The sequence below is a fragment of the Humulus lupulus genome, chromosome 6 (assembly GCF_963169125.1).
Source record: "Humulus lupulus chromosome 6, drHumLupu1.1, whole genome shotgun sequence".
NCBI lineage: Eukaryota > Viridiplantae > Streptophyta > Magnoliopsida > Rosales > Cannabaceae > Humulus > Humulus lupulus.
In genome coordinates this window covers 142,104,560-142,119,106 of record NC_084798.1, presented here as the reverse complement: position 1 = coordinate 142,119,106, position 14,547 = coordinate 142,104,560, and the positions used below count along the sequence as shown (strand labels likewise).

At 32.6% G+C, this 14,547-nt stretch overlaps 1 protein-coding gene and 1 long non-coding RNA gene across 2 annotated transcripts; both read left to right on the top strand.

Annotated features, from left to right (window-relative positions):
- Positions 1 to 3,418: 3,418 nt before the first annotated feature.
- LOC133785507 (regulatory-associated protein of TOR 1-like) lies at positions 3,419 to 13,313 on the top strand. The gene is made up of 13 exons (XM_062224735.1): positions 3,419 to 3,934; positions 4,964 to 5,055; positions 6,053 to 6,187; positions 7,886 to 7,975; positions 8,088 to 8,242; positions 8,357 to 8,387; positions 8,579 to 8,650; positions 9,039 to 9,151; positions 9,267 to 9,390; positions 9,951 to 10,087; positions 10,191 to 10,539; positions 11,805 to 11,891; positions 12,643 to 13,313. Exons 1-11 carry the CDS (start codon positions 3,647 to 3,649, stop codon positions 10,343 to 10,345), a joined length of 1,392 nt encoding a protein of 463 aa, XP_062080719.1. The 5' UTR covers positions 3,419 to 3,646; the 3' UTR covers positions 10,346 to 10,539; positions 11,805 to 11,891; positions 12,643 to 13,313.
- LOC133782571 (uncharacterized) lies at positions 5,614 to 6,170 on the top strand. Its single transcript, XR_009870591.1, has 3 exons — positions 5,614 to 5,671; positions 5,767 to 5,883; positions 6,053 to 6,170. It is a non-coding gene; the product is annotated as an uncharacterized LOC133782571 (long non-coding RNA).
- Positions 13,314 to 14,547: the final 1,234 nt, after the last annotated feature.

The window sequence follows — 14,547 nt, the reverse complement described above, 5'->3', positions numbered from 1 at the left end:
CAAGCGAGGCCGTTGGCGTCTCGCATCGGGGTGGCCGAGCGTGGCCGAGCGAGGCCATGGCGTCTCGCGTCTGGGTGGCCGAGCGTGGCCGAGCGAGACTATGGCGTCTTGGCATCCATGTCGTGTAAATGGGGGCTTCATGGCATTGATCTCATATTTTCCCTTGGTTAGATTTTGAGAATCAACAGTTAAGCCTAATGAAAATGCCTACTCTATAAATCCTTTAGGGTTGTGAAGGCTTGAAAAAATTTCTCAATTTTCTCTCTAGTTTTCCAAGAACACTTATTTTCTCCAAGAAACTCATTAAGAATAACTTGACTTGTTTGAGTTTCAAGCAACTTTGGGAAGCCTTGTAATATAGAATTTGGACGATAATTTTCATCGTGTATAAGTCTTTGTCTCTACATTTTGGTTTTGCAACGTAGACACATTTGGTGTTTAGATTTGATCTATTTCCCACCATTTTATGTTATTTCTTCTTGGATGGCTCTACTTTATTTTATGTGGTGATTCCATTTATCTAGGTGGTGTATTTTCACTCTCCAATTTGAATCATTTTTCCAGATTATGCTTTACTATTTGAATATTCAAGATTTGTCTTCATACTATGGATTTGATTGGCTCTTAATTAGTCACTAGAGTTTGTATTATTGAGGTAATTCCATTTAAGCATTGTTGATTTAAAGTTTGTGGGCCATAATTTCTCAACAATCAAATTATCTATCCTGTAATTCCTCATCTCTTTGTGTTTTGTATAATCAACAATGAAGGAAAATTACTCATCTTCTACAAATCTCAATCTCTTGGATGAAAGGCATGTTTCCATAACTTTGCAACATAGACATGTTGCTTGTCCAAAGGCGACACGTCGCCTAAGTCCACAAAAGTAAGCACGTGGCTAACAGGAAGTATGTGGCCTGGGTGGTGATGTGTCACCATATTGGTATCAATTTAGAAAATTAGAGACGCAGCGGAAGGGGTGGTGCTTTTAAAAATCATTAATACCAAGCTAGGATCAATACATATATTTATACATTAAATCCATGCACAAAATAAGAACAGAAGAATACATTTTGTCCCCTATATCATTATTCCTTGAGTATTTTTGTATGAACAAATGATCTTCTTATCCACGCAAAGACTCACACCAAAGTCCTCCAAGCCATTACTCAAACACACAAGGACATGTGTGGGCACGTGAGATTCACTGGTTTGATTATTTTGGGATCTCTAAATATTCTCAACACATGAGATCTAGAGAGTTTGTAGAAGAGAAGGCATAGAGAGTTCTAGAAAATTTTCAAGTTTAGAAAATTTCTATCAACTAATGCGACTTAGGTGTTTGATAAAGATCGTTTCTTTTAAACAATAATAAAATATATATTTTTTTTATTAATTCAAAACTGATTTGTTAGAATTTTAATTTAATTATTTATTTTAATCAAATAAAAATAATAATTAAATAAACAGAAAATATTTGAATTCAAACAATTCAAATTCAAATCCCAAGGTCAAGTGGTAATGAGTGGCATACAGTGAGTGGCGTGTAGCACACTCATCTATCCTTAATTTTTCTCATTTGTTTGTTTAATTAAAACTAAGACTATATATTTATTCAAAATTAACTTTATCTTAAATTATCTAATTTGAATAATTATCTTATACTAAGATAATATTAAACAACCTATAATATTAATCCAAACACTGGTTAATATTAATTTCAACTAATATAAAGTTTTTCAAATAAAAACCAATTAGTCATATAATTAATTAATTACACATAATTATCACTTGGCCTGAAAATTTAATTCCTCTGTAATTTAGTCATTTTCTCCATTAATCTTGCATGTGACATCTTACTCTTGACAATGTAATACAGAGGCAACTCGGGGACCATGGACCTATAATACTAAGTTCTAATAAACTAGATTATTAATTAAATTATTAAATTCTTAAAGTAAATAATATTATTTATTAACTCCTATTAATTCTATTATTAAATATGGAATTTCACTTTTAGTAATAATAAAACTAAATTTACAGAGTAATCTCTTGCAGTCCATTGATACAATTAATATATGTAGTTCTGTCCTCCATTTATTTGTTGGTTAATTAGAGCTAGTCAAGAATTACTAAGTCACCCTTCTAATTACCTCTTTTTCCTTAAGAACCATTAATATACCTGTGAATAATTAATCTATAATCATATTATAGATTTGAGCTCAATTTCTATTCATTTATAGAATTAACTCTTAAGAGAATCAATACTCGATCTAATAGGAAAGCATAGATTTTATTATTGTAAAATAATGTTCCTAGCTATTCAACCTATTGAATCTACCAAACAAAAATCACTAGCCTCATTATATTACGCGACATTAACGAATAAATGAAAATATCCAATAAACATGAACATGAGTACATGACTACTCAAGATTTTTTTTTTGTTTTAGCAATTTTTCCTTGGGCATTTAGACATACCTACAAATGATCATCTTTTAAGATATAAATTAAATATTTATGAAAAACGGTAAGTTTATAAAGAAATTAATTCACACCAGTCCTATAGGTATAATCATAAATATAAAATACATTTACCAAGATTTCTATCCGCATCAGTAATCCGAATCTAGATTACATGCATCCAACTATATGCTTAGTAAACTGTACTAGCAACCATTGATTAAAGATTCCATAATTTAATATGTTGTTGACTATTTTATTCATTATATATAATCTTAATTCTCTCGTACGCATACAAGATCATATTCTCATAAATGAATATGGAATTTATGATATTTATGTATAAATTATTCAAAAACAAAATTTGATAATCAAATATAATATAATTGTACTTTTATTTAAATCAATAAAAATATCTTTTCACATGCTTTTAGGGCACAAACCCTAACACACCACACTTCGCGACCCAAAATGTTGGTAGTTGGGTTTCTGGTACTAAATGACTTGTTTAAAGGGTCTTATTCTATTGTTTAAGCCTACTGGTGTAAAACACCCTGATCTAATACTTTGTAAAATATTTGCATGCTCATAAGTTTATAGAAGAAAAGCCACTTATTATAAAAATCCCAGTGGGGTCTTGCCAAAACATGCAAGCTGGGCCCAATCACTACACCAAATACCCCTATTCATAACATAAGAATATAATACTATTGAAAAAGTATTATGATATACTTATATGTGGTAAAAGAAAAAAATGACGGTAATTTATTTTGGGAGCCCGCCTATAACTTGTAAAAGTTATATTTTTTTCCCAACTAATTCCTTTTTTCCATGTTTTCTTCTTTGGCTACGGTGTCTCCAAAGTCAATCCCCGTTTTCTTCTTCTTCGGCTCACATATACTCTCTCTCTCTTCTTTTTTTCCTGTCTTTCTTTCTCTCTCTTCTTTCTCTGGATTCTCTCTCTTTCATTAGACAAATCTCCATGTGCTGCTGGTTCAACGACTTTGTTGACTAGTTCTCTGAATCATTCTTGTATTCCATTTCTTTTTTCTTCTTGAATCTTTCCGGCGTTCTGGTGTTCATCGATTGAATTGTTTTTGGTTATGGTTTCTCAATTAGGGAAGGGTTGATTGATCTATTCTTCAGCTGTTGGTTCTGTTTATTGAGGCCTTTTTCGATTTGAATGGCATTGGGGGATTTAATGGCCTCCAGGTTTTTGCAATCTTTGGTGGTGGTCGTTTCGAATCATTTGGAAGAAGATTACGTTTCGAGCCATGATGTTTATTTGAGTTTGCAGAGAATGGATTCGGAGACTGCTAGTAGTAGTTGTGGCAATGGCACGACTGCCACTACCACGAGTATGGCTTATTTTCCTCAAACAGTGGTTTTGTGTGAATTTCAGCATGAGGCTTGTCTTCCCGCCGGTCCATCAGATAGTGGTTTAGTCTCGAAATGGCGACCTAAAGATCGAGTAAACACTTATCTTTTCAACTAATTTCATTTCTTTCTCTTAATTGTTTGTTGAAATGGGGTTCTGTGATGTACCTTCACCAATTTGAAATTCAGTTGATATATAACATTGGTTGTGCCAAATTGTGAGTAGAATAACTACTAGTTTTTCAAGCATACGAATTTATATACTATATGGTTTAGTAATTGCCCAAGTTTGGATATAAAATTATTTCATATATATGCTCGAGCCTGAAGATATGATGGAAGTTATTTATTTGTTTTTACGTTCAATGTTGCTATGTGTCTGCATAAACCCACTGACACATAGGACAATTAGAAAGATAGGTCCAAAGCCTCAAAGCACCAAGGTTGGTTGAAATTTTGGGTTTAATGAGACGAAGCTGACAGGTAAGTAATCTGCATGCATAAAGATGGTGATCATCATTTTAAAAAGCTAAGTGGATGGAAGGTCATAAGATTTTTAGTTGTCATTGGACTGGACTGTCTTTGCTCCCTTCCCTAGTCTTGCAACACATTTGGGTTTTACAAAAAATATTTTGTACGGATACGGATATGTATAGGATGATATTGTTACAAGTAACTGTGCAACCATCTGAAATGTTTGTTTATGTGTTAACTGTGAATCTGTGCTAGAGATTTATCTACTGGAGGCATAGTCAGTTAATCTATCTATTGGAAATGTTTACTTTTAAATCGAAGTTAACTTTATCAAGTGAGTTTAGTTTATGATATCATTGTCATTTTAACTTATTTTCTTATTTTTTTTATTGCACGACAAAATTTTGGTATCTTTCTACCTTTCAAGTTAAACTTAGGTATTTATTCAAAAAAATAAAGTAAAAGAAGTTAAACATAGGTATAACATAATTCCATATAATGTAATAAGTTGCTTCCAATTAACGTTAAAGTTTCATATAATTTATCACTTGAATGCCTGCCTTACTCTCTCTTTTCTTAGGTTTTGTTATGCTTCATTTATTGTCTGGATGCCTGCTTAATTTAACTTTTGTTTATTTTCCCGATGCAGATAAAAATGGGATATGTTGCTCTTGTTTTATGTTTAAACATTAGTGTTGATCCTCCAGATGTGATAAAGATATCCCCTTGTGCTAGAATGTAGTGCTGGACAGGTGCTTTATTACAAAGCTAAATTCATCGTAGTGCGCATGTGTATGTGTTGGCATATGTGTCTTCCTATATTCTTTTTTGTTTTTTATTATTTTTCATGGGTAGCTTGGCACATATTGTTTGTGACATGTTTTTATCACAAGTTGGACTCTTATTATGATCACAAGTTAAGATTGTAAAATCTCTTATGTTTAAGATATTCACTTTGGCAAGTGATGACCAATATATGATTTTTTGTAATTTTTATTTGTACGAGTGCATTGAATTTTTTATAATCCTTTGCTTACATATCCTTTTTCAATGGCACCACAGAAAGCTCTTGAAACAATTGGGAAAAATTCGAGTGCTCAATATGAAAGGTGGCAACCAAGGGTGAGGATATTATTGGCTTGTAAAAAGTTCATATAATATTGTCTTAGATTTAATTTTATTTACCTTTGAAGATCTTTGAGCAAGCACGATATAAGGTCCAGCCTGATCGTACTGTGGATGAAGTGAAGAAACTTTGTAATACATGTCGCCGATATGCCAAGTCTGAGAGGGTCCTATTAATGGCCATGGTGTGCCTAAGCCGACCTCTAGTGGTGAAATTTGGGTTCTCAATAAGGTCTTCTATTTCTTTGAAACTCTTTTATGTGGTTTAATTTAAGGTCAATCACTAGATTCTTGCTTGGTTTCTTACCAATGTTATTGGTACTGCAGAGTTATACATAGTATATCCCTTTGCCAATCAGTGAACTTGATTCCTGGTTGAAGACACCCTCCATATATGTTTTTGATTGCTCTGCGGCTGGGAATATTGTGAATGCTTTTATTGAGGTAAAGCTTTAACTCAAAATGTATAATGAATTGATATATGTATTGATAATTAAGGTGCTACGTGACATGAATTCATTATCTATAATTCAGATATTTATATATAAATATATATGTATATATAGTGACTTGATTTGATGGTTTGGCTGCTTCATGATTGGGTTGCTTCTAGCTCCTCTGGATCCACAAGGGATTGCATTCTACTTGGAGCTTGTGAAGCACATGAGACTCTTCCACAAAGTACAGAATTTCCTGCAGATGTGTTTACGTCTTGTCTCACAACACCTATTAAGATGTCTTTGAGATGGTGAGCTTCTTTCCTTGTTCGTCTGTTAGGATCGCCTATCACGTTTATGCATCTTTATATGAGATTATGCAGTTTTTTGGTTTTTCCTTATGGTGTTTATTCCATATTGGATGTTTCCTAGTTATTTTTAGTTTGTCAATTGAAAGTCTTTTAGCTGTGCTGTTTGTTTAAAGTTGTAGGAAGTTAGAAATGGCAGTACTTTCTTACTAGCATGATTAGTGATACTGTATTGTACTATGCATGATTAGCATGCTATGAGACTGTATTATATTTTATGTACTTCTACAAATGTATATATTTCCATGCTTAAGGCATACATTCATTATAATTTCGTCTGTGGATTCTGGTTACATTATATAACCATATTTTGACCATGTCAATTCTTTAGGCTTTCTTCAAGCGTTTGGATCTGTGCTTTTCTCATTATTAGTTTTTATTTCTTCTTTCAAATTTGTGATCAGTTTCTGATGGGTGCATTGTGTAACTATCAGATTTTGCTTGTTTTTATTTTTTGATGGAATTTACAGTTGCTGATAGATTTTTGGGACCAAGGACTAGTTCTTTCGTTAATCTTTGAAGATGCTTCATTTTCCATATTTTATATTCGATGATAATGCATAACAAAGTTTACATGTTTAATAAACATGTGACAGTATACACACACACACACACACATGCATCACATAGTTTTGACTAGTGGTCATCATTTTAAACTGTTTCTGCATTTATCCTTGTTCACTTCATGAAGACCTTAATATAATAATACAAACAGATAAGTATTTATCTTAGTTTTCCATTTTCTTCTTTTGAAGTTTTCAATGTATCATTTAAGAAAAGACTGTAAGTTTGTTGTTGTAAGCTTATGAACTGCAGATGACCTTGGGTTGGAATTTGGTTTTTATCACATTAGTTATACGGATATGCTACTATCATGGTCTACCATCTCTATACGATGATCAGATGCGTCCTTATTGCTTGATTAAGTTTATGGTGCATAGATTAATAAAAGTTCATCAACAAGCTGGGTGAAGTTGGTTTACTATAATTTTATATTAGGCTTTTGACAATTCTCACCTTTTTATACTATGTGGGTTGCTGATGATTTTGTTCTTCTCTTCCATTTGACCTTAATTTGTTCAAATGATGAATGTTATATAGTTTCGAACACATTATTACTCTTTTGATAATGTTCTTTGGAAGGAGGAAAGATGAAAATACCTCATCAATTTTTGAACATTCTCACTTTTTCTCATTGTCATTCCCAATTTTATTCTTGAGTGTAACATCCTTGTAGTTTGACTCATTACAAATCGATTGAGTTATGTCTATTGTATATAAAAAAAAAAAGATATGACCACCTGATCTTTTTAGTGAAGTGATTTCTGCTTATATTCTTCGTGCCTATAAACAGATTACCCTAGTTTCCAGAGGTTGCTGGGTTGGTATTAACGGATGATTTGAACATTTGAGTTGTAAGTTCGTGTGTAGATGTTTTCTGATGTGTTTATTTCAATGTTTAGCATTCACCACTATCATTAGTTTTATAACAGGACCTGCACTTAGCTGTAATATATGGGTCTTTTCCTATCAGTTTATATGCATAGATTATAGATTTGATCTGACCAACTGGCTTATTAGTTCTTTTAGTTTTTGAGAATTTTGTTATTCTGCTGATTTTAATGGAGGCTGAAATTTCAGTTCTGATAGTACTGCCAGATTTTTCTTTCATCTCTTGATATTGCCAATCTTGCTTCTTCCTTTTGACACTTGTAAACGTACTATTATGTGGTTTTTAATGCAATTTTTCTTGTGTTATTTGACTTTCTTTCTGTTCCCAGAATCGTATTTGGATTCCCATTGATTGAATGGTAGCAGCTTCATGATGCATCCTGTTTCTCAGGTTTTGCAGACGCTCATTACTACATGAATCTCTTGATGAGTCGCTAATTGATAAAATCCCGAGCCGCCAAAATGACCGCAAAACACTTTTGGGGGAATTAAATTGGATTTTCACTGCAGTGATTGATACCATTGCATGGAACGTTCTGCCACATGGTAATTTTTTCTTTCCTGTGGTTTGATGCTCTATGGTCTAACTTCTTTGAATTGAAGTACCCTTAAGATTCTTTTGGTGCTATATGCTTCTCATACCTTTGTATTCTTCTGCAGAGCTTTTCCAGAGGCTATTCAGGCAAGAATTGTTAGTCGTTAGTCTTTTTCAAAAAAATTACTTGCTGAGCAAATTATGCGTTCTGCCAATTGTTCCCCAGTCTCTCATCTATTGTTTCCGCCTACCCATCAGCATCACATGTGGTAGTACTAAAGGATACACTAAAGAAGTTAATACTTACTGTTTTATTAGTCTGAAACTCACTCTATTGCACACTGCAGGGATGCATGGGACATGGCTGCTGAGATATGCCTTTCTCAGTTTCCGTCATTGGTTGAAGATCCTACTGCAGAGTTCTAGGTGCATCTGCAGTGTTTTATTATGGGGTTTCTTTAGTTATCTGTCTTTAGATATGTAATGTTTTCTATCTCATAAGCTTAATATCAGAGTGCAGCCTTGACAGCTCTTGCTCACATTACGTTTTTTTTTTGTTCAGCCAAGTCCCTTTTTTTTGGAACAGTTGACGACTTTTGAGGTTTGGCTTGACCATGGGTTGGAACACAAGAAACCACTGGAATAGTTACCTATTGCTCTCCAGGTTAGGTGGTTCATTTGGCTATTATCATTTTTTGAGGCGTGATAAACTTTTTCAGGGTGTTGTTTTGTATTAGAATAAGTATTCACAGTCAGTCTTGTATTTTATGGTTTAGTATTGTTACCACCAATCGCCATTTATGATTGATGTAGCTGTTTTTTTATTAATTGTGTTGCTAATGATAGTGAAGAAATAATAGCTAAAAGAGAGGAAAGAGAAAAGTTTTCCTTGGACCACATAGCAAAATGCCAGCATTCTTGTGGGTTATTATTTTATTGTTTGATGCTCTATAATTTAATCTTTTTCTTGAATATATAGTGATTTATCTGGGGTTGTAATGTTTTTGTTTTGTTTTTTTCTGTGTTGTTGGTCAGCTGTAAGCAAGCCTAATACTCAAATTGCTCGGTGGGATACAAGATTGGAGACGGGTACAAAGACAATCTTGCTGCAACCATTCTCGCCTATTGTAATTGCTGCAGATGAGAATGAGCGAATCGGGTATGCTTATCTAGCACATTTAATTCATTTTTAATGTATTTTACGACAAAAGATGGTCATTTTTTCTGTAACTTATAGAAGTTGTGTGCTGTGGTGGTTGCTGAATGGTTTTTTATCACTTAGTATAAGTGAATAACCATAAGAAAATTTGTGTTTTGAAGTAATGTTTGCAGCATGTGATCTATCGATTCAAGTCCACCAATATTCCACTAAAAATAGCTTATTATTTCTGGTTTCTCAATTTTTAAAATGTTCAGTCTTTTTTTGGGTTTCAAAATTTGGCCTGTTTATGTAAATGTAATTCAGTGTATGTTTTTTTTTTTGGCTGCTTTGTCTATAATGTGCTTGTGTTTTTGTATCTCTATTTTTTTTCATTGTGATGAATGTCTTATTTTTCGTTTTTATGGAAATTGTATTACGAAAATTTTCACATTTTTGCATTTCTCATTTTCTATTATTTTTTTGGGATGTGGTATAAGTCCTCGTACTTGACTACTGTTTTATTAACAGTCTGTTTTACCCTAATTTAAGTTTACACATCAAGTAACATTTCTTCTTAGGTTATCTTTTAGGGTATGGAACTATGACGACGCTACACTTCTCAACAACTTTGATAATCATGATTTTCCAGATAAAGGAATTTCTAAGCTCTCCCTTGTGAATGAGCTAGATGACAACTTACTTCTTGCAGCTTCATGTAAGATACTAGACTGCCGCCTAGTTTTCTCATGCTTTATGGGCACACAGCTATTATCATTTCAGCTCCCTGGAGTTTAACTTTCTGTCCATGCATGATCCAGATGATGAAAACATTCGCATTTGGAAAGATTATGCATCGAAGGATGAGCATAAACTTGTTACTGCTTTCTCTTCAATTCAGGGTTATAAACCGAGCATTCGAAGATTGAATGCTGTTGTGGATTGGCAACAACAATCTGGATATCTAGTAATTTGATTCTTAATGAAATGTAATCTTAGGGCTAACACTCATAATGTTTATAGTCAGTAATGGGCATTTAACTAATTTATTTGATGTCTTGTCGCTAGTATGCTTCTGGTGAGGTCCCTCGCATCATGATTTGGAATCTGGATACGGAGCAACTTTTTAATACTGTTCTTTCATCACCAGACTGCAACATATCAGCATTGGTCAGTTATACTTTTGTTGTGTTCTTCTGTGCAGCTATAATGACTGCATTAATTTTGTTACTTGCTTATTATTTTAAACATAAAATCTGTAGAAAAGGTAGTGAGTTCAGAGTTTATGAAGGACATTCCCTTGTGTTTTTTTTTTTTGCAGTTCATTTACTTTTGTATGTATATCTAAATATAAATAATACTTCCTTTAGCTTAGGTATGGGTTTTGAATATAAATACCACATAAATTTTTCGTTGTTGGCAACCAATCCTTGAGATTTTTCTTTTGCAATAAAATCTTTTCAGTTTTAAAAACAGTAGCAATCAGGTCCTTACTATTAATTTTTTAAACAAAACTCATAGTTTATAAGGTCAAAATTGGTATTTCCCTGTATTAATTACGCCCTCAAAAAATTTCTAGCTATTAGTGTATAGGAAAATAAAAAGAAAATTCATTTATAAACTACGATTTTTTTTAAAAAAATATCACAATAAGGTCTTAAATTGCTACACTTTATTAAACTCAAGAATTTTATTGCAATTTTCTTTTTTAGGTATTAGATTGTCAAACAAAAAAAACTTGGTGTGTATTTATGCTAATAACTTTTTTTTTAAGAAAAACACAATTTAAGAGAATTTTTTATGCACAATTTATTTAGATGAAGGTTAACTATTGCAATAGCATTTGGTGTTGGGTGGATTTGGTATCAAGCCTGTTCTTATATTTTATTCTCAAGTACATCGAGTCAATGGGTTGCTTGATACATATTTTCTAGACATTACCAGTAAGAAAAGTTGGAGCTGCTTCTTATTTCAATCAATATCACATCGAACCTGAACTCACTTATTATTTATTATATATATGAGCTATTTTTGCAGCTCCTAGAACTGTGCTAGTTGGGATGAGGTTTGTCAAGCTTTTTGTTGTTGGTATTGATCTTTTGTTGGTATTCACTTAGCTTTGGGTGGGAGTGGTTTTTTGTTTCTTTATTCAAAAGTAATTTGATATATTTCCAATTGCCCAAATGAGCTCTAAAATTTATAACAGGTTGCTTTCTGTTTTTAATGTGCTGCTCTTTATATTTTGAGTTACATTTGTGGTTTCTTTGGTACGTCTTTATTTTTTTCTTTTGTGGTTGTGTGACTTTTCGCTGATTGGCTGGTATGTCAGGATTACTGGATTTGCTAAATGGGAGTTCTTAGTTTTATCTTTTGTGTTAGTATGTACTTGAAATTGTTTCACTTATTTATTTGTCTTCTCCGTGTTCTCTTTGTAGTCTGCCTCTTAAGTTCATTGCTCACCAATTCGCTGCTGGTTTTGTTGATGGTTCTGTCAGACTCTATGATGTGCGAACACCTGAATTGTAAGCCACCCATTAATCCTTAAATATTTTGCTACAAGATGTGAATCAGCTAGTTCCATTATGTGAACGATCTTCCTTCTTTGATGCACATATGAGTGACTGTTTTGACTGGAAGGAGCATTTGTCCTTAACTCATCTACCATTTATAATAGGCTGGTCTGCGTAGTACGACAACACACTCAGAGGGTAGAAAGAGTTGTGGGGATTGGCTTTCAACGAGGACTAGATCCAGCTATGGTAAATAGAGAATATTATGATAATAGTTTTCGGTTTCCAAAATGGTCATTGCTCATGGTTAAAAGTAACACTTCTAGTTCTAGCAATAACAGACTATCCCCTATGCAACATTCTTCTTCTTTCCAGAGTGTAGGTAAAATGGATGGGAGGTCTATCTGTGGTTTGTCCATCAGTTTGTGTCTGAACCATTGAATTTCATTTAGAAGTTGGTTGCTCCTTCTATGGTTAAGGTTTAAGTTGGATTGGGGCTCTAAACAAGTTGGTATGGTTTGTGTGAAGAAAGATAGCGCATGTTTATTTATGGTGATTTTATGTTGTCTATTTTTTAGAAATTGTTGGCACAATTCAGGTAGGCATGGTCGCTGCCAAGAAATTCCTTTGATTTTTTGGCTCAAACTTTTATTTTAAACATGCTTTAGTAAAACTCTTTGAAGAGAAAGATATATATTCATATGATATTTACTCATCTTTTTTTTTGCTCAATTTGCATAGACTAATCTATGTTATCAATAAGGTATCAAGTTTGAGAAAACGACTCAACAAGTGTGAGCAAGGAGCATTGGCAAGGAGCATTGCAAAGTTAATTAACTTGATTATTAATTGCAAGAGGTACGGAAATATTTTCTCTTAACTCTTTTATTAATATCATACAAATGTTAGAGGAGTTTGAATATCTTAAATATTCATTCGTAGAGAAGTAGGTTTTGAGATTAAAATTGTGTGTTGTGATCATAACGGAAGGTTGAAAACTTGTGTGTCTTAGAGAAGTAGGTTTTGGAAAATTTGTTTGTATGTTGCGGTGATAACGGAAAATTAACCAATATGCAATCCAAGATTATGATCGCATTATTAACTATTTTAGATGAATGATATGATATTTCATGACCTCATTAGTTTTTCTTTTATGTTTTATTTGCCAGATTCAACAAGTCAAGTGCAAAAGAAAATCTGATTTAGAAGGCTTTGGTGTGCTGACATTTGGAAAATCATGAATTCCTACCTTTACTTTTGAATATGCAACTGTTTAAGACTATTTTGTTGACTATTGTGAGAATTTCTTTTATGTTAATTACGCAGTGTTGAATATCTTAAGACTTTTGCATTATTTTTTAGATAATCTTGAATGTATTTTGACACAATTATTTTGTTATATGTGTTATGAACCATATAATTGGTACTCAAAAATATATTTGTAAAATGTTAAGGGTGTTTTTCATATATTAAATGAAGCGGTTTGAATTAAAGAAATAAAAAATAATTATAATGTACAGGTTTATATAATAATAATTCAAGCTTATCCAAATATTAGAATAATACAAAAAATGTGTTATTGTATCTTTTACAATAACACTGGTTTACAAGCATAAAATTATGTTATGCAAACTATTTTCTATAATGCAGAAAGTGTGTTATTATAAAGTGTATATAATCTACTTATAAATAGCATAATGAAATACTAATCTAACTATTAAAATAACACAACAAAAGTGTTATCATAGGCTATACCATAATACATGTTTATAACTATGGAAAAGTGTTATGCAAAGTGCTCCGACCTACTATAACACCGCTTTTCTTAACACATCAAAAAGTGTTATGGTATATATTTGATAATACTTTTTTGATCTTATTGAAAGTATTTTTTCTTGTAGTGAATAGTTTAAAAGAAAATAATAGTTTTCATGCAACGTTATAAAAAGAATTAAAGTTCAAGTCCCACTGATAAGTTCTGAAAATTAAAAATAAACATAACATTATTCTTTAGAAATTGTCGTTAAACTAATCATTTTCTCGTCCATAGGATGCCCCCACGCCATACACACCCTGACGTTGGAACTCCCCACATCACCATGCGTGCCAAAGAGAAAACATATTTGCTACCTGGAAGGGAAAGTAAGGGGGTGAGCTAAAAGCCCAGTAAGGAAGTACAAATAACACACAAGTAAAACACAACAAAACATATTCATATTCATACATCGTCATACATCATAAGCGTCACTATCGTAACCATCATCATCATACACATAAACATAATCATCATAACACAAACATCATATACATAGTCATCATAAACATAACATCATATCTTTGTGAACATGGCCCGCTAACTTGTCAATGTCACATCTTGAGGTAAACAGGATCTTTGGTCCTTGAATAACCTCGGCGTGTCCACCCTATAAGTTACGTCTTCACATCCTTAGTAACTCGGGTTACGTCTTCACATCCTTAGTAACCCCTTTTTTTGTGTCGCGTTCATCATGCTAACAACCATTACATAACATACAACATTCATACAATTCAGTCATATCAACAAAAAAATACCATCTCATAATTCATATCGCAGAAGGTGTCATCATACATAACATTCTTATTCATACATGTCAACTATTGGCGTGGTTTTTCACCAACAATGTATTTA

Excerpts from the sequence above, each read along its gene's own strand:
- LOC133785507 (XM_062224735.1), top strand. The coding sequence starts at position 3,647 with ATGGCATTGGGGGATTTAATGGCCTCCAGGTTTTTGCAATCTTTGGTG. Across the intron at positions 7,976-8,087 it reads TGTAAACGTACTATTATGTG|GTTTTGCAGACGCTCATTAC; the intron begins GTTTTTAATGCA and ends CCTGTTTCTCAG. Across the intron at positions 10,088-10,190 it reads CTTACTTCTTGCAGCTTCAT|ATGATGAAAACATTCGCATT; the intron begins GTAAGATACTAG and ends TGCATGATCCAG.